The sequence below is a fragment of the Nannochloropsis gaditana genome, assembly GCF_000240725.1.
Source record: "Nannochloropsis gaditana CCMP526 unplaced genomic scaffold scaffold439, whole genome shotgun sequence".
Classification (NCBI taxonomy): Eukaryota; class Eustigmatophyceae; order Eustigmatales; family Monodopsidaceae; genus Microchloropsis; species Microchloropsis gaditana.
The window spans coordinates 6,754-25,397 of record NW_005803514.1 but is presented as its reverse complement, the minus strand read 5'-3'; the positions used below and the strand labels follow the sequence as shown (position 1 = coordinate 25,397).

General features: G+C 57.6%; 1 protein-coding gene across 1 annotated transcript; it reads left to right on the top strand.

Annotated features, from left to right (window-relative positions):
* Nucleotides 1-126: 126 nt before the first annotated feature.
* On the top strand, nucleotides 127-4,343 carry NGA_0224100 (autoinhibited calcium atpase; the record flags this gene model as incomplete). Its single annotated transcript, XM_005854631.1, has 7 exons — nucleotides 127-211; nucleotides 375-529; nucleotides 645-815; nucleotides 977-1,103; nucleotides 1,411-1,546; nucleotides 2,395-2,416; nucleotides 2,769-4,343. 7 exons carry the CDS (start codon nucleotides 127-129, stop codon nucleotides 4,176-4,178), a joined length of 2,106 nt encoding a protein of 701 aa, XP_005854693.1. The 3' UTR covers nucleotides 4,179-4,343.
* Nucleotides 4,344-18,644: the final 14,301 nt, after the last annotated feature.

Here is an 18,644-nt window from a genome sequence, read left to right as displayed (position 1 = left end):
CCTCCCTTCCTCGTCGCCCCCCTTTCCGCCCCTCCCGCCCTCCCTCCCTCCCCTCCCTCCCTCCCTCCCTCCCTACGATGCTCCGTGACCAAAAACCTGATCCGCCACCTGGCTGCATGTGAGACGATGGGTAACGCCACAGCAATTTGCAGCGACAAGACTGGCACATTGACGGAAAACCGGATGACGGTCACGCATTGCTATTTGGGAGGTAGGGAAGGAGGAAGGGAGGGAGCGAGGAAGGGAGGGAGGGAGGGATAGCAAGCTGGACGTCTGCGTGGATGCGAGGAGAGGGGTGCCCAAGCCGACCTCACAAACAGTCGCCGGCTCCTTGGTCGAAGCCCACTGACCTGTGACACCCCCCTTCCCCTTAGATCTGGGCCCTCAAAACCGTCTGCCGCCGTCCCTCCCTCCCGCCCTCCTTCGGCTCTTGGGCGACGGGATCTCGCTGAACACGACGGCGAACCTGGACAAGGGAAGCCAGGACGGGAGGGAGGACGCGGAGGAAGGCGGTGTCGGCGTGGGGCAGGTGGGAGGGGGGCAGTTGGCGTTCGATGGACTCTACTTTCGTCTCTGTGCGCGTGACTTGAACCTGCCGCATGGCACTTTTAACCCTCGCTCTCTCTCTTGACCTTGCTCCCTAGAACGGCCTCCCCTCCCTCGGCTCTTCCTCCTCCCGCCTGCCCTCCTTCCTTCCCTCCCGCCTGCCCTCCTTGCTCTCCTCCCTCTCCAAGCCGCCCGTGAAGATTTTGGGGAACAAGACGGAAGGGGCACTCCTCCTCTTCGTGGATGCCTACAACGTGGACTATGACAAGGTGGGCCTCCCTCCCACGCCTTCCCCCTCTTCAATTTCCCTCTTTGCCGTGTTTCCCCGCACGAACGCACACCTGGTGCTTACGCTCCCTCCCTCCTTCCCCTCCCTCCTTCCCGCCCTCCCTCCCTCCTTCCCTCCCTGTTCTCTCCCTTCTCAATCCAGGTGCGAGAGAATTACAGGGGATCCATCCAGTACAACCCTTTCTCCTCCAAGCGGAAGAAGATGAGCGTCCTGGTCCCCGAGGGGGAGGGCGGTGGGAAACAGAGGGTGCTCTATGTGAAAGGAGCAGGTAGGAGGAAGGAGGGAGGGAGGGAGGGAGGGAGGGAGAGAAGGTGTCTGGAGGCTTCTGTAGGGTGGGCTGGGAGAGCAATCCTTTAAATACCGCTCGGGAAGGGAGGCAGACGAGGGAGAAGAGAGGAAGAGGGAGGCACCTGAAGGTAGGGGCGAAGGGAGAAGGGAGAGTCACTGACGCGGGTTGTGGGGAGGGAGGAAGTTCGGTGGGAAGAGCGAGTCTACGTCGTTCTCTGACAAATGCTACTCCTGATGCTTTTATTGCCCTTCCCTCTCCTGTCACCCCGCTTCTCGGCAATGGTCAGCCGAACTGATCCTGGCATCCTGCACCCACATTTGCGGTGCGGAGGACGGGAAGAGTAAGCCCCTGGACGCGGAGAAACGGAAGGAATTGGAGGAGTATATCACCACGCTGGCCAAGCAGAGCCTGCGGACGATGAGGTGGGGAAAGGAGAGGGGGGGGGGAGGGCGGGAGGGAGGGAGGATAAGACTGAAGGGGTGCTGTAGGCAGATGTCCCTCGCGCGGCCTTGGCAGATTCATTCTTGCCCTTTCTCGTCTTGTACCTTTAACGGTCCTGAATTTTACTTTTTGTGCGCGGTGTTTATGTCTGTGGCTTCTCTCTGGAGGGTAGAACGTCTTTGTAGGGTACAAAATGCCTTCTATATATCCAGAGATTCGTCTCTCGGCCTAATTGACCTTTTTTCTCCTCTTTCCTCACCTGCTGGACCCCGCGCGGCCCTTTATTTCCCACGTTCCTCAGTATATATTTCCTTTTCATCTTTTCCATCTCCCTCCCCCCTTCCAATCAATAGTTTGGCTCATCGGAGCATCGACCCCGCCAGCCTGTCGAAAGGCAAAGCTGCCGGCTTCGGGAAGGGGGAGGCGGGGGGGTTGACCTAGATGAGCTGGAAGAAGGCTTGACGCTGGACGCGATAGTGGGGATCACGGTAGGTGTTCGCTGTCTCCTTTGCTCTCTGTCTTGTCGGCGGTGCGGAAGGGAGGGAAGGGGGGGGGGGATGCCGGTTCAAGAGAGGCTTTCGTCCGATCTTGCTAAATTGATATCGGGGCTTTGTACGGTGCACGTCTGTGCGATGGCGACCCTTTTTTCCCTATATTTAATTCTTGCATTCTACACCCCAAGCGTATGTGTGTCATTTAAGGGAGCACCCTTACCCACGCTCACCGCACCCTATCCAGCCTGCCGGGGCACTGTAGTCCTTCCTAGCCCTCGTGGCTCACTTCATCTCCATATTGACCTCTTGTTCTTTTTCTCTGGCTTTTTGAACAGGATCCCCTCCGACCCGAAGTCAGTGAGGCCGTGCGGGCCTGTCAGAAAGCAGGTATCATGGTACGCATGGTCACCGGAGACAATGTGGAGACCGCAAAGGTAGGCAGGGGGAGGGAAGGGGGGGAGGGGACCAGTGTCTCGCCTTTTAAGCAATCGATGGTTTGTGTCTCGGTGCTGTGGGAAACGGGCGATTCATTGCACCCCAGGCGCCGATTTACCTCCGTGGCCCGCCACAGCCAATATCAATATCTCAATATATATATATATACATATGTATATATTCTCATATGGGTCCGATGCCATCCGTCACTCCATACGGATTACCCCCCTTCCCACCGTTCCTCTCCCTCTCTCTCCCTGTCTCTCACAAAAAGGCCATTGCCCGACAATGCGGGATCCTCACCTCCTGCGGGACCGTGATGGAAGGCCCCGCCTTCCGCGCCCTGACGCCGAAGCAGCTGGACGTCGTCCTCCCTTCCCTGCAAGTCTTGGCCCGTTCCTCGCCCGACGACAAGCACACCCTGGTCGCCCGCTTGAACGGGACCTTGCCGGAGGACCAAGCCGAGTGGGAAAAAGCCCACCCGGGAAAATCGTGGGAAAGGGAGCGGGACGGGCTCTTGCCCGGGTACTTGGAGGAATGGGCCGTCTCCCGGGGAGGGGTCGGGGAAGTGGTGGGGGTGACCGGAGACGGAACCAACGACGCACCGGCCTTGCGGGTGGCGGACGTGGGCCTGTCGATGGGTTTGAGCGGCACCGAGGTGGCCAAGGAGGCGTCGGACATTGTGATTATGGACGATAACTTCGCCAGCATTGTCAAGGCGGTTCTGTGGGGCCGGGGGGTCTTTGACAACATTCGGAAATTTTTGCAGTTTCAATTGACCGTCAATGTGGTCGCACTCACCATTACTTTCCTCTCCGCCGTATCCGGGTATGACCCTCCCCTGAACGCGGTGATGATGCTGTGGGTGAATTTGATCATGGACACCATGGGGGCGCTCGCCCTGGGAACAGAAGCCCCCACTCCGAATTTGTTGGTGCGTCGTCCTTACAAGCGGAACGCCTCACTCATCTCCCGAACCATGTGGCGCAACATTTTGGTGCAATCCGGGTATCAAATCATCGTGCTGGTCCTCCTGCTACTCCGTGCGAACGACGTGCTGGCCTTTGAGGGGTGGTGGGTGCACCGGCCCGGCGCTTCTCTTCCCGCCCCCATTGAAATGGGCTCCACCCGACACATGACGTTGATCTTCAACGCTTTTGTCTTCTGCCAAATTTTCAACGAGTTCAACGCCCGTTCCTTGGGCGACGACGTCAACATTTTGCGTGGCTTGGAAAAGAATCCGGTCTTTATCGGCATCATTTTCTTCACGGTCGTGGTCCAATGGGTGGTTGTTCAATTCGGGGGAGAGTTCACCAAAACGGCGCCCTTGAGCGCGGAGGAGTGGCGGGCCACGGTGCTGCTGGGCATGTGCGCCATCCCCTTAGGTGTGGCCATGCGTTACTTGCCCGTGAGCGAGAACCCGGACGATTTCGGAGGGACGGCAGAATCCGGCTTCGAAAACGTGGAGCCGTCGGGGGACGCGAAGCAAGCCTTAGCCCAAGCGCCTGCCCTCTATCACGTCCATCACCACGGGGCTCGGCGACGGGCACAAGTGTGGCGGTGGCTCGGCGTCCTTTTCCAATTGTCCGTCTTGCTGGTCGTGCCCGTGCTGGTGGGCATTTGTGTAAAGGACCCGGAGCGTTGCCAATCCCTGGGGAATTTTCTTGACTTCTACAAGTTTTAGTTTTTTTTCAAAACGCGGAAGTTCCTGGGGGGCATGGAGCCGTACATGAGCAACATCCTACGTGGACGACGCGATAACTCAAGGCGATACGCTTCCGTAGGAAGGGCGTACGTGGATGATCTAGGAGTAGGAGGGCAACAATCAAAGAATAAAAACATAAGTCAGCTTCATGCCTATTCTCTTCCAGTTTCTGTCGCTCTTTGTCAGTATTTACTTCTTTAAGTTGTAATGCATCCAGCATTGGAATCGCTACAGCAAACATGAGGCGGGAAAGTGAGCACCAAAGTGGCATGCGGCATATCCCACAATCGATACCACTGGTTTTGACAAAACTTTGGGAAACGCAGATATTTATGCAGAAAGCTATTTTCAGTGCCCAACAAAATATCGGTAAAGCGATTAGACGCAGCACCAAAACCAAGAAACTCTCCACCCCGCTATCAGACAATGCTTTTGGTTGCTTCTGTCTGAAGGCTTTGCGACGCCCTTGGCAAACGGGGCTGATGGCTTTTGGGTTATATGTTCCCGACACGCTGACTGCTTGAACCTCCTCGTCCTGTGCTTGAGCTGAGGGCCTCAGCACTTTTGGCAGCTTATAAATACCTTCTGGTCGACTCAAACAGCGTGAGAGCTCATCACTTCATTAGGAGTAATTTAATCGGCAGCGGACACGGCAGTCAAGAAATTATGGAGCACAGATTTTGGCAATTCGTACCAAAATTTCGGGTTGGCGATGCTTCAACCACAAAGCCGCCCCTCATCCCCTCTACTTGCGAACATCCCATGGACCTGTATTCAATCAATTTGATCAATTTGATCAATTCGAAAGTCGGTTGATTATTGTGAAGCTTAATTCTTTGCTTATGAAGTTTGATTCATGATCGTATTGGGTAAGAAATGTCTTATATAGCGGGCCCCAAAAATCCCATATTCCTGTCGGAAAAGATCACAACCTAATGTGGATGTTCCCCTCTTTCGCCTTACAAAATTAGCACAGAAATATATCTGTCTGGTAACACAGACTGTCTCTTCTCATGACTCCTCTGTCTCCGACGACGGAGCGATTGCGTTCCTTACTTTTCAGTCTGGCTGCCACCGTACGGCTGATCGGGCGGGGGACCAGAGGGGGCAGTAGAGCCGATGTGCTCACAATCGTTCATCAGATAACCCACCAGAGTCGAGTATCGCTGTCAAATCCAAGGATTTGGAATGATGAGAAAATGACAATAGTGGCGCTATTATTTGACTCCACGGAACCGCCGGATTTATTGACGTTTTTAAGTGGGGGAGGAATAAGTTCCCAAGACGAGGGCAGGGAAGCGGCTGAGAGCCTTCGAAAGAGCAAGGAACAGGCCCTTAATTTCATATATGGCCTTATCAAGATACACCATGCATCAAAACTACTTCAAGGGTATGAAGGTCTCATTTTCCATGCCGCCTGGGGCGTCTACCGTCGGTCTGCAGGGAAGGTCAGAGGCATTTCCGAAGTCCTGTATCGCGACCTAAGAGTGGTGGCTTTACTCGTTCGTTTGTATCCTGAGCTCATAAATGAGCAGGTACAAATGGAAAGGGAAGATGAAGCTTCGAATTACTTCTTGAGGGAAGAAGGTGCCCGGCGATACGAGCAAAAAGAGGTGGGGATGGAGGAAGAGGAGGAGGAGGAAGGGGAGGAGGAGGAGGTCACGTCACAGAGCGAAGAGGGGAGCGAAGGCGAAGAGGAAGCAGAGACAACAAAGTTTATGGGGACATGGGGCACAAAGGCTGGGGGAGGACACGGTCCTTCGCACATGGCAGTGCATACGGAAAGACGACGAGAGATCCCAGCCGGCTATCAAATGCTGCGGGTCTTCCGCCGCCAGAGACGAGGTGTCAAGGGCCAGGCAAAAGCCACCCGGATGTACGGACAGGAATTGAAGACTGTGGCACTAGTTTTGGCGTTGATCTGGGAGCAAGTGATGGTCGAGGAGGACAGAGGGGCGGACGGAGGGTCGAAGATGGTCTTAAACGAAAGTCACTTAGTAATGGAGCATTGCCAAGCGTTGTTGAGTAAGAGAGAGCCCCCTCAGCCAGACATAGCCGCCGGTATATTTGGAGCAATCGATCGGCTCCTTAATATCTCCTCGGGACCGTTTGAAAATGGAAGAAGGGAGGACGGGAGGGAGGGGGGGAGGGAGGGAGGGAGGGAATTCTTATTCACACGGATGCGGGCCATTGTGGACGACTTTGTGCGAGGGAAACTAAGTCGGTACGCTCCAGTGGCTAAGATCCTCCGGCTTATGGAGCACCACGCCATCTTCTTCCGGGCATGTCTAACAAACGAGAACGAGACAAAGGGAGGAGGAGGCTTGATGCAGACGTTGGAATGGATCTCTGGCGTGTATCAGAGAGCCCAGCAGGTACGCCGAAGTACACGATCTTGTCACTCGTTGTATCCTGGCTGGTACAATACCTAGCGTCGCCCCCTTATAATTTCCGCATCCTATTTTCCACCACTTGCTCAGGTCAAGTCCTCCTCTTCCACCATCGAAAAACACGCCCTACCCGCTTGGGAGGCCGTCGTCACTGTCCTCGTGATGGAATGTGAGGAGCGTCAACGCTCCCTCCCTCCCTCCCTCCACCCATCCCTCCATCCTGACGTCATTCCTTTCCTCTCCCACTTTCAACGCCGGCTTCTTGACGCCCCGGGGACATGGGCCGAAGCGCTTGCAACCGCTCGTGGAATCGGCATCCTGGCACCACTGTGGGCGGTGGCGCCGACAAAGGAAGGGAAGGAGGGAGGGAGGGATGGAGAGAGGGGTGTTGGAGGACTAGGTTCCTTGCTCCTTGATTTAGCCACCTTGGGGGAACGGGTGCTCTCACAGTTGGACAAAGGTGCGGAGGAGGAAAGTAGAGAAGAAGGCGCGGGACGGTATGTTCTCCTACGTATATCGTTTGCAGTGCAATTGCGCTCGACGTTATTGGAGGCTACGGCGAGAATACTCGTGGCTGGCGTCAAACAAAGGGAGGGCAAAAAGAAAGGGAAGGGACGGATCGATTTCCTGGGGGCAGCGCACCGAGCCTCATTGGACTGGTGCATTTCCATGGCCGCAGCGGTGGTTGGGAGCTACAGGAAGTTTCCTCGAGAACGTTCCGGGACTCGTCGGGCCTTGACAGCGATATTAAAAGCGTTGGGCGGCATACAACGCGAGGAAACGGAAGAAATGGAGGGTAGGAGGGAGGAAGGGCCATTGAGGGTGTTTTTGAAAGCAGTGCTCCCTGTGGGAATGCTGCGGGTGGTATCAAGAGAGGATGTCATGAACGAGACAACTAGGCAGGAGGAAGCGGAAGTCTATGCGGGATTATGGCGCGAAATCATTGTTGCTTGCGGTCTTACAGCGGAAGAGGCGGACAAGGGGCAAGAAGCCGTGGGTGCATTGGTACTACGGGGGCTCGTTGAAGAAGGAATGTTGAAGATGGTAGAGCGATTAGACTTGCGCTACACACTGATGATTGTGCCAGCCAAGGAGGATGCGGAGGAAGGGAGAGAGGTGGAGGAGGAGGAAAAATTGATCCCGTCCATGCTCATGGACCAAGAAATCCTCCTGTCCCTGACTGCTTTTTGGGAAAGCCTTTTAGCGCACGCCTTCCACGCCCCTCTCCTAGTCTCGCACATTCCCCTGGTGGCACCCCTCCTTGTCCGCCTTTCCTTGGCCCGTCCCGCGGTGTCCTGCCTCTATCGGCTCCTAGGTCTCCTCTTGCGGGCCCTGAAGGCGACGCAGGCTTTGCAAGGGTGGGACTCCGTAAGCAGAGGAGAGCAGGATAAGCGAGGGGAGGGGACGGATTTGCAGGAAGATGCTGCTTGTCCCCGCTCGCGCCTTCCTCCTCCATTCACTTCCTCCCTCTTGCCCGCACCAGACATTCAGGCCCTCCATCGGCTTCTTTCTAGCTACCTTCTTCGCGTCCTCCGGCGTCTAGACACGTTTCAAGATGAACTTTTGCTCTCAGCCCTCGGCATGCTCCTTGCTGCACCCCTCCTTCTCCTGCCCTTTCCCCGCCTGCTTACCGCCCTCCACCTCGCGCTTGTCATCGGGACGGCCCATACCCCCACGGCCCATGCAGCAATGCTGGTGCTCGAAGAGTGGCAGGAAGCAGCGGCGGAGGAAGCGTATCGACGTGGTGACGAGGAAGGAAGCGACGGAGGGCTGGTTGCTGCGTTTGATGCCGGCCTCCCCCGTATTTTACCTCTGTTTGATCGGTATTTGCGGGGAGGAACAGGGAGGGAGGCGGCTCCTAGAACGGAGCAAATTACCTTCCAAAAGCGCATATTACGATTTCTTGGGCATTTAGGAGGTAAAAATCAGGGAATTATCGCTTCAATGGAAGAAGAGATGGGTGAGCAGGAGGACATGGATGGCGGGGTGGAGCGAGGCTCGGTCCACGTGGCGCTTCCATTTGAGGACCGCGCGGTGTCAGTGGTGGAACTGGACGTATCTGTCGTGCTACCTCGGTTGCTCAGCCTCGCCGAGCAGAAGGGAGAGGCACAAACCAAAGTTCTCGCATCAGAAAGCATCCATGCCTTAGTCCTCTACCTAGTGGGCCGGGGCGCCACTTCTCCCGCGTCTTCCCTCCCGCCCTCCGCCGTCTCCTCCTCTACGGCTTTTCTCCTTCGCTCGCTCTTTCCCACACTCATTCATCTGGCTGTAGACTTGAACGGGGTGATTCGTGCTTTATTCTCCACGCTCATTTTCCAACTGATCCATTGGTACTCCCGGGTCCAGTCTGAGCACCCCGAAATTCCCGCCCTGTTGGATTCCCTCACGACTGGCTTGGCTGGTGGAGGGAAGAGGGGAAATTATGAGGAAGATCGGGTGGGAAAGAGCGGAAATGGACCGGTGCGGCGCTTATGTGCCAGGGGCATGGCTGAATTTGTACGGTATGCGATTAAACAGAGCAACAAGAAGATGACTACCTCTCCTGTAGGTGTGGCATCTTTGATGGCCCGCTTGGAACGCATGGCACGTCATCCTAGAAGAAGCTTCAGGATAGGGGGCGCGTTGGCTTTGCGTTTGTCGGTCAGATACTTACGGGAGGAAACAACTTTGGTACGCTTATACGCCTTGCGACTCTTGCAGGGGGGCTTGGAGGGGCTGCGGGTCGGGAGGCGGGCAGCGGAGGAGGAAAAAGAGGACGAGGAAGAGAAGGAGGAATTTAAAAAATTGGTGGACGTATGCTTGGCCGTGATTCCTCGGTATTTGCGCAGAGGGATGGACAATGCCGAATTACTGGGGAGGGTGAGGGCGAGGGAGGAGGAGGGGGGAGGACCAGCATCCTTGTGGGAGTTGGTGGATTGGATATGGTCACATGCAGCTGCCAGGGAGCCCATTTTTCGCCAAAAATGTCACGAAGCCTTGACGACATTGCTTACCCTCTTGCCAGACCCTCCGGGGGGGGAGCCTACTCAGCCTTCTCTTCAGTCCACCAGGGTGGCTTCTTCTCTTTCGTTGTCGTCCTCAACGCGTAATTCTCGCGTATGGAAGGAACAAAAACTCCGCCGATGGATTTGGGCCCGTGGACCCACAGAGGTTCTGCACGTCGTCGAAGGGGCGGTTGCGGATGATGTGCTGCATTATCAGGAAGGGGAGAAGGAGGAAGGAAAGCACAAACCGAGTCGTATGGCCAAGGAGGAGCAGGAGAGTCAGAGCCGGGCGACAGAGGATTTCGAGGAGGATTGGACGGAGACAAAGCAACGACAGGGGCTACGTGCCTCCAAATTGCGGAGAATTCAAAGTGGAACCCCGAAGGGCAAAGACGAGGGGACAAGACAGGAGGGAGGGGAAGGGTCAAAGGCGAGGGGGTGGAAGGAGAGCCTCGGCGAGGGCGAATCACCAGAAGCGGTCATGCGAAGTCTGGAGACGCTACAAGCAGCCGTGGACACTTATACGTGGCTGTTCTCTCGGGGTATTTTTCCAATCTCGGCATTTTTCGGGGGCAATGAGGCCTCTGGGCCTGCGTCCACTGCATCTTTTCTCCCCTCTCGTTCGTCTGCTCCCCAGCCCTCTACTACCCACCCTCGTCGGTCTCCTCCTCCGTCTGCATCCCTGCCTCTGAGTCCGGGTCGAGGCGCACGGAGAGGGAAGGGCGTGCAGGGGGAGGAGGCGGAGGTTGTGGAGGACAAGGCGGCTTCTATGGGGAAGGAGAAACGAAAGCGGGTCGATGACTCGGATCTCACTCCTTCCCCCCCCGTACCCTCGGCTTCCAATCTCTTGGCCTGCATTCACACCATCCTACTCCATGTCTGGACACAAGGGGGGGAGGATGAAAAGGAGGGTGGAGGAGAGACTGAGAGAGGAATCGAGGCATCTGATAGCCAGTCCGTGGAAACAACAGTTGCCTTACGACGAACGAGCGTCGAATCCCTCGTCCACACATTGAATTTCCTGTCCCTTCTTTTGGAAGGAGAGGAAAAGATTAGGGAGAAAGAAGAGGAGGAGACGCAGGAGGAAACGAAGGGCAAAGCGGCAACGCGAGCTCAAAAGGGCAAAGGGGCTGAAGCGCCCGAGAAAGGAAGGGATGAAGAGACCACCGACATTGGACCTGCCCGCTCCTTGGAGCGAGCCCAGCTGCTGGTCAGGGCAGGATTGTGGAGCATCCCAATGCAGCGGTTGCTGGCATGGTGCCTTTTTCACCCTTGGAAAAGGCATTCCTCGTCCGAGGAAGGTCTTGGCACGGCCGTGTTCAATCGACCCGAAGAGGACGCGACGGTCGCTCAAGAGCTACCCGGAGCGGTCCGACGCTTTCTTCGGCATTGGCGTCTTTTGGATCAAGCGGCAGCAGCATCCACCCTGCCTGATGCCATTTCTTCCTCCCTTTCTCCCTCCATCGTTCATACACTCCGCGGTATGCTTCCCTCGTCCCCGCCCTCCTCTTCTACTCCATCCTCCTCCACTCTACCGCATCCGGCCACGCTCCCCCTGGACATTTCCTCCTGCGATTTGGAAGAGAAAGAATGGGCCTTACGCGCCATCGCCACCTTGCACGCGCTTGGTATGCTGGAGGGCGTTCTGAGCGAGAAGGAGGAGGGCAGTGGCGAGCGCAATGTCGGAGGAAGGGCCACGGTGTCTCTGGCTTGCAATTTGTTTGACCAGTTGAGCGATCCTTCCTTCCCCGTCCACCTTTCGCCGAGGTCGAGGCATGTCGCGGGCTCTCTTTTCCTTCTCGCCGTCACTCTGGGACTTCCCCTGTCTCCGCCTCCCCCCGCATCATCAATTCCTTCCCCTCCCTCCTCCCGCAGCTTGACTGATGTCCTGCTCGACGTCCGTCGGGGAAGGAGGGACGATGACCTGTCGCGTGGGGCGCTTTTTCAACGGCATTTCGCGCCCGAGATCGCTGAAACCTTGGCTGTGGCTCAATCAGGGAGAGATTGTTTAGCCTTGCTGTTGAACTATGCGACCCGCAGCGAATCGTGGGGGGGGGAAGTCGACAGCTCGCATCCTGACGAAGGAGAGACCCAAAAAGAGAAGGAGAGAGCGCTTGGAGGGAGCGAAGGAATTACCGAGGTAATCAAAAGCCGCCTTCACTCTTTATTTGTCGAGGTGATTGAGTGGCTCTTGAGCCGGCCTGCCCTCCTTGACAAGGAAGCCGCTGTCGTCCTCCGCCTCTGCCTCCGCGCCCCTTTCCTCCTTCCTCCCCTCCCCTCCTCTTCCAATCCTTCAAGGTTTTCCACAGCTGCTGCCATGAACCATCTTGCACTACTCCATCGCCTTTTCCGCTTAGAGGCCTCCCTCCCTCCCTCCCTTCGGCCCGACCTTGGGCACGACCCCCGGCTCCGCTCCCTCCTCCTCCACCTTCTGGGCAGCGAGGAAGGAGAGGTTAACGTCAAATGTGCGGCCCTCGAACTTCTTCCATACGTTCTGTCCTGTGGAGTTGGGAAACGAGAGGAAAAGGGCGGGAGCAAAGACGGAAACGTTGATGGCGGGGAAGGCGCATTCATGGAGGCGGTGGAGGAGGGAATAACGGCCGGGCGGTTTTTCCCCGTCGTATCCTCCTGGGAATGGGCTCCAGGGCGGGATGGAGGAAGCGAAGGAGGGAAAGACACGAGAAGGCGAGACGCCAACTACCTGCTGCTTCTTCGCGCGCTTTTGCGCGCAGTAGGGGCCGCAGCGAATTACGGTTTGGCCATCGTCGCTGTCCAGCATTTTCAGGAAGGTAGAGGGCATCGGTTTTATTCCTTGTTAAGAGCGGCTCTCCATCAGATGGTGAAGAAACTCGTCCAATTTCAATCACCCTTGAGAAAGCGCACGGAGTCCTCCGTGCTGTGGCAGAGCGCGAAGGATAGGGAGGGCGGGAGGGAAGCCAAGGAGGCGACCGGTGAGGAAGAAGGAAAGTGCCCACAATCCCCCCCTCCAGTGGAAGTGGCAGTTGTCGTGTGGGAGACCTTGTTGCACGGTACCATGGGCTGCGTGAAGAAATTGCTGGTGCTGGACACCCTCTTGCTTCCCCTCTGCCAGCAAATGCCTGTCCAGGGCGGGCTCCTTGAATTTTTGCAGGCTCCCCCCCGGTCTCAGGGAGGAGGGGAGGGAGGAGGGGAGGGAAGGCGGGAAGATGGGCAGAAAGGAAGGACATCACCAGGACCAAGCAACCTGTTGCAGAGCATAGTGGAGATAATCGGCCAACCCCTGGTCTCTGCGACGCAAGGGGCAAAAGAAGGCGGGAGAAGGGTGCGAAAGGATGACGAGAATGCGCTTCTCCTCCCACGAATCTGTGCCTATTCCCTTCTGAGGGTAATCTACGATAGGCTTTCTCCCGGCACCATCAAATCCTCCCTCGATCCTCTGATTCCATCGAACCTCATCTCCTCCTCCTCCTCCTCCTCCTCGGTGCTCAATCGAATCGTGGCCAAAACGGTGCCGCCCGCCTTCCGCCTCCCTCTTACTGGAGCAAACGAGAGGGAGGAGGGCACAGAGGGAGAGAACGAGCAAATGAAGGTCGAAAGGAGGGAGGGTTTGGCGTCAACAGCCGCGATGCGCCGACGAGCGGCGGTCGCTGCCTATGAATGCGTGGTGGCATTTGCCCTGAAGACGCAAAGCAAAGCGCACGTGGTTGCCGCGTTATGCATTGAAGCCGACCAAAAATCCCTTCAGTGGTGCCATGGACTAGGGTATTTGAACCAGGTCGGGAGAGGGGGGGTAAAGGAGGGAAGGGGGCAGAAGGGAGGGAGGAATGGACAGGGGCAGGGAAGCAGGATCGGAAGGAAAATCTGCGTTGCTCGTCTTCGCTTTGGCGCTCATATCCTTCATCTCCTCCTCATAATTTCCACCTTTCCTTCCTCTTTTTCTTGCAAGATTATCGATCCTGGCAGAAATTACACCTTTAGGCCCTGGGAAAAAGGCACCAACCGTCTCCTTCCCTCTTCCTCCTCTCCTTCTTCCTCTCCTCCTCCCTCTTCCTCTTTCATGCCCATGATTGGGAGCACCCTCGCTTATGGAGGGACGTTGACACTTGCTTTGGGTGGCTATTCGCAAGCAGGTGCCTCAATGCTCTCCCTCTCTTCCCTTGCGCCTACCTTAAGTCTCGAGGAAGAGGAGGGAGAAGTCGAGGCGAAGGGAGCGGGAGGTCTACAAAAGGAGGGAAGGATAAAGAGAGGAAAGAAGGAGAAATGGAGGGGATCGCTCACATTACAGAGTCAATTAAAGGTACTTGAAGCGGGAGGCGGAGGGCAAGGAGATGACATGGAGGAAGAGCCGCAAAACGGGGAGGAGGACGAAACACCAGAAGAGACATCCTCCCAAAGGTCAGAGGACGCATGGGACCTGTCCTCTTCCCCTTCCTCCGCTCCTTCCTCCTCCTCTTCCCGGGCCACTTTTTCCCCGGCGTTGCGACGACTCCGGGACTTGAACCGCGAGACCTGCATGCCCTCCTTTATGGCCGTTTTAGACACTTTAGGCGCCAAATCTGTCCAGCGTCAGCAACAAGCGCAATCGCCGCAGCTTTCCGAGAATGAGCAGCAACGCGAGAAGCCTGCCTGGATCTTGGCCTTAGAGACGGCGCTGGCGGATGGGGATGAAGGAGGCAGGGGGGGAGGAAGGGAAGGAGGAGGAGGAGGAGGAGGAGGAAGAGCAGGAGAGGGATTACACCGAAATGCTCGCCTCTTTGTCTTGCAGGCATGTCTGAATGAGCCGACCGCCTCCATTCTCGCTCCCTTCGTCAACGAAGGCTTGGGCAATAAGGTCCTGGTTGCCGTCACCGACCTGCTCGTGTACTCTCCCTCTTCCCCTTCCTCCCCCGGTCCGTCACCTAGCGCCTGCCACTACTTGCTGTGCGACGTTGCTGACACCTTCTTGTCTGCTTGGCACCAATACCGTCCTGCCCCTCCCTCGTCACCGGACTCTTTCGCGCCCACCGCATTGGACCGCTGTACCGCTGTGCTCTGCTACTTCCTGGCGCACGCCCACGACGACCTCTCTTCTCTGGTGACTCGCCGCAATCTGTACTACCTTTCTTCCCTTCTCTCCTTATGGATAGCTCCTCCTTCTATCACTCCCTCCTCCACGCCCTCGTCCATCCCCTCCTCCTCCCTCCTCCTCCAGCGGCGCCATCACCATGCTCTTCGACGAGTATTCGAAGACGCCCTTTTCGCAGAGCCAGCCTCCCTCCCTCCCTCCCTCCCTCCCTCCTCCTCCTCCTCCCCCCTCGGGCCTTTTGGGACCCTCCTGCACCTTCTCTCTACTCAGGCCGAGAAAGGAGGCGGAAAAGCCCGGGCGAAAGGAAGCGAAGGAATCCAGGCTGTGCGACGTCGTATCACCGCAGTGAACGCCCTCGCCTTGCTGGTGACGGCGGGACGCATCAACGTCCTTCCAGCCCGCCACCCTGCCCTCGCCCAATCCCTCCATCGGCTCCTCCTCCAAGCCATGCAAGCGGAGAGCATTCTGGTCTACGAAGTAGCCGCCGAAGTCGCGGGGCTCCTCCTCCGCTTTCTCTATCCGCTTTCCCCTGAAGGCGAGGAAGAGGTTGGGGGGGAGGGCAAAGCCAGGGCGGGCGGATATCATGAGGAACAACGGCCGCACCCTCTTGTCCCCAACGTGGATCCGTGCGCGCAGGATCTGCCCCGGCAAGTTCGTGACCTGCTGCTGACTCGCATACTGAGCACCGGAGATGTTGACGCCAAGAAAGGGGAGCCGGGGCCGCGGTCCGTGGTTGCCTTGGTAGGTCGGGGGAGGGGGGGGTTTAAGGAGCTGTTGGACGGGCGACAAGGGCGGGAAAGTCGACGTTTTTGGCTGGCGGTCGTGGCGATGTTAAGGAAGGTGCAACGCATTCCTCCCAAAACCATGGCGAATCTTTTGGAGGCACTGGCCGAATCCGACGCACCCCATGACTTGACACTCCTAGAGGAGGTACTGCCCTTCCTTCCTCCCTGTTTGGTAGACACGAGTCGAGCGTTCTTGCGAGGAGCATGGCGCCCTGGCGTACAATACGGAGGCATTTGTCTTCTGAGGCGGGGGCTGAGGAAAATGATGGAAGGAGGGAGGGAGGGAGTGGAAGAGGGGACGGAGGAGGGGCGGGGAGGGAGGCAGGAGCAAGTGGCGCGCATCCTGCTGGTAGGAGGCCTCTTGGACGAAAGAGGCGAGGTACCACACAGGTATGAGCCACATTCAAAGCCGTGCTTTTCCCCTCTCCCCTCTCTCGACCCCTCAGTATGTGTCATTGTCGCCTCCATCCTGGGATCTCATCCCCCCACCTCCTATTCCACTGCGTTGTTCCCTTCTATGTGGTCGCTGAAACCATCCCTCTTCTTCGCCCCCTTTCCCACCCCAACCCGGTTTCCGTTCTCCTCTCCTCCCTCCGTCCAGCCTCATCACCTTAGCCGTTAATCCCCAAATAACCGACCTGGAGGTCCGTGAGGAAGTGTTTGGTCTCCTGATGGACCTTCATCGTTTCTTCTCCTCCTCCCCTCCCTCCGTCCCTCCCTCCGCCCCTCCCCCCACGCATCATCGAGCCTCATCACCAGGACAGGAGGGCAAGGAAGGGAAGGGGTTGTCCCCCTTACAAGAGGAGGTTCAGAGACGCCTCTCACTCTGTCTGATCAGAGGCCTCTCCGATCCCGATGACCGAGGGCTCGAGGCAGGGGAGGAGGAGGGGACCGAGGTCGCAAGGGAAGGAGGGAAGGAGGAAGGGGTGGTGCCTGCCCAAAAAGGAATCCGGCGCCGCCTTATCGCTTTTTGGGGTTCTTTGTCCTCCGCCCCATCCTCTCTTCCTCCCACGTCCCCTGTGACCAAGTTGCAGTTCCTCCTCCGCAACCTCCACCACCCGAGTAATCCCAGCGCTTTCCTGCCAACGACCACTTACCTCTTACTCTCCCTCTCCCTCGCTTCCCCCGCTGCGTCCTCCCTCCTCTTCCCGCAACCGTTGGCGAATGTCAAGTTCACCGACCTGCCCCTTTCCTTCCGACCCTCCCTCCCTTTCTCCCTCCCTTCCTCCCTCCCTTCCGCCATTTCCACCATGTCCCCCCTGTTCTCCTTCCGGCGCACTTCGGCCCTCTTGTCGCAAGCCACCCAGAGAGAAGGAAGGGGAAGGGGAACAGAGAGAGGGAAAACGGCATCGGGCGGTGTGACCGGATGGATACGGGCCACTCAGGGGGACAGCCAGGGAGCATGGGCTCTGACACAAGAGGGAGGAGAGGAAAGGGCAGGAAATAGAGGCGGCGGACGAGGAGGGAGCGGGAGAGGGCGGGAGAGAGGGCATCAATTTACGACGGTTTCAGGTGTTGCATCCCAAGCAGGGTCCAAGGAAAGTGCCTTGATGGTTCGAAAGGCGGGTGTAACGGGGGGAGAGAGGGTGGGAGGGAAAGAGGGAGGGACACAGGAAGGAAGGGGTTTGATGCCTCCACCGCCGCCCAGGAAGTCGAAAGGATTGACCTGGGAGGACAAAATGCGGGCGGGGCTGGAAGGAGGGGAGGAGGGAGGGCGGGGAGACGGTGCCAGGGAGGAGGAGGAGGAGGAAGAGGGGAAGGAAGGAGGGAGGCCGGTGGTGCTGTACCGGCGGTATCGGGAGGGAGAACTTCCAGACATTCAAATTCCCGCGTCAGACATCATCCGACCCTTGCAATTATTGTGCCTCCGCGACGCAGCCATGGCTCGGACGCTTTTCGCGGCGCTTTTCCCGCCCCTCTACGCGCAGGCCTCGGGAGGAGGATGGGAAGGAGGGCGGAAGGGAAGGGGAGGAGGGAAGGCGGCCATGGTACAGGCGATGAAGCGGGCACTGGAAGGGTCGATGAGGGAGACGGACTTGGTAGCAGGTGTGTTAGCGGCCTATAGGGCGGCCATGGACATGGAAGGGAGGGAGGGAGGGGACGAGAGAGGGGAAGGGATGGAGGTGGAGGCGGAGGAGGGGGTCGAAGAGAAGGAAGACAGGAAGAAGGATGGAGAAGGTGTGTTACCGGTGCACCTGACTGCAGAATCGGGCTTGCAATCCTTGAATTTCCAAGCGGCGATTCTAGTGCTTGAGGAGGAGGTCGTTCGAAGGGAAGGCATGGAGAGGGTGGCTGGTAGGGGGAGGAGGGGTGAAGGAGAGATGACGGGCACGGGAAGGAAGAAAGAAGGATCGTCCTCGACGTTGGAAATATGGGTAGAACTGATGCGGCTTTATCGGGCATTGGGGGAGGGCGATGTGGTGCGTGGGCTGGTGGAGAGGGTTGTCGAGGAGGAGGGCGAGAAGGAAGGCGGGAAGGAGGGAGGTGAGAAAAGTGCGATGACCAGGACGCGACTGGCGGTGGCCAGTGAGTCAGAAGGACATTGGGAAAAGGCGCTGGAGCAATACGCGAAGCTCTTGGAATTATCGGAGAAGCCGGAAGGAGGGAAAGAGGGGGGGGGGCAAGACAAGGAAGTAGTGGCTTTGTGGCATTCGCGTCGAAGGGAGTGCCTCCGCCGGCTGGGAGAATGGACACAGCTTCAGGATGAAATCGAGGCTGCTGTACAGCCAGCCAAGCAGCATTCATCGGGAGCTGGCTATTCTATCGAAGCCATGTCAATAAATGGGATATACGACAAGCTTTGGTCTCTGGAAGAGGTCTGGCAAGGAGGGAGGGAGGGAGGTGGGGCTGGAGGGGGAGACGTGCTCGCGATGTGGATCGAAAGCTTGGTGCATCGCTTCTCTGCCGCATGTCTAGGTCAAGAGGAACAGGAGAAAGCAAGGGGAGGAACCTCCAGCGCCCTCAACCTCCAAGAAGCCCTGCTCCTTGTGGCCGATGACGCAGACGCCGCGCGTCGCCAGTGGCTGGCTTCGGCCCATCCTTCCCTCCTGGCCTCCCTCCATTTCTTCCTCAGGGATCAGGTACATGCCCAAGCATACGTTGAGCAGGCGTACCGCACATTCATGCGGTCTTGGAAAGGCTTGGATCCCTTAGCTGGGGCGGCGCGCCGAGCTCAATTGGAGGGGTTGGAGTACTTGGTGGAAATGGAGGATGCCCTGCGCATTTCTCGCACGCTCCCTCCT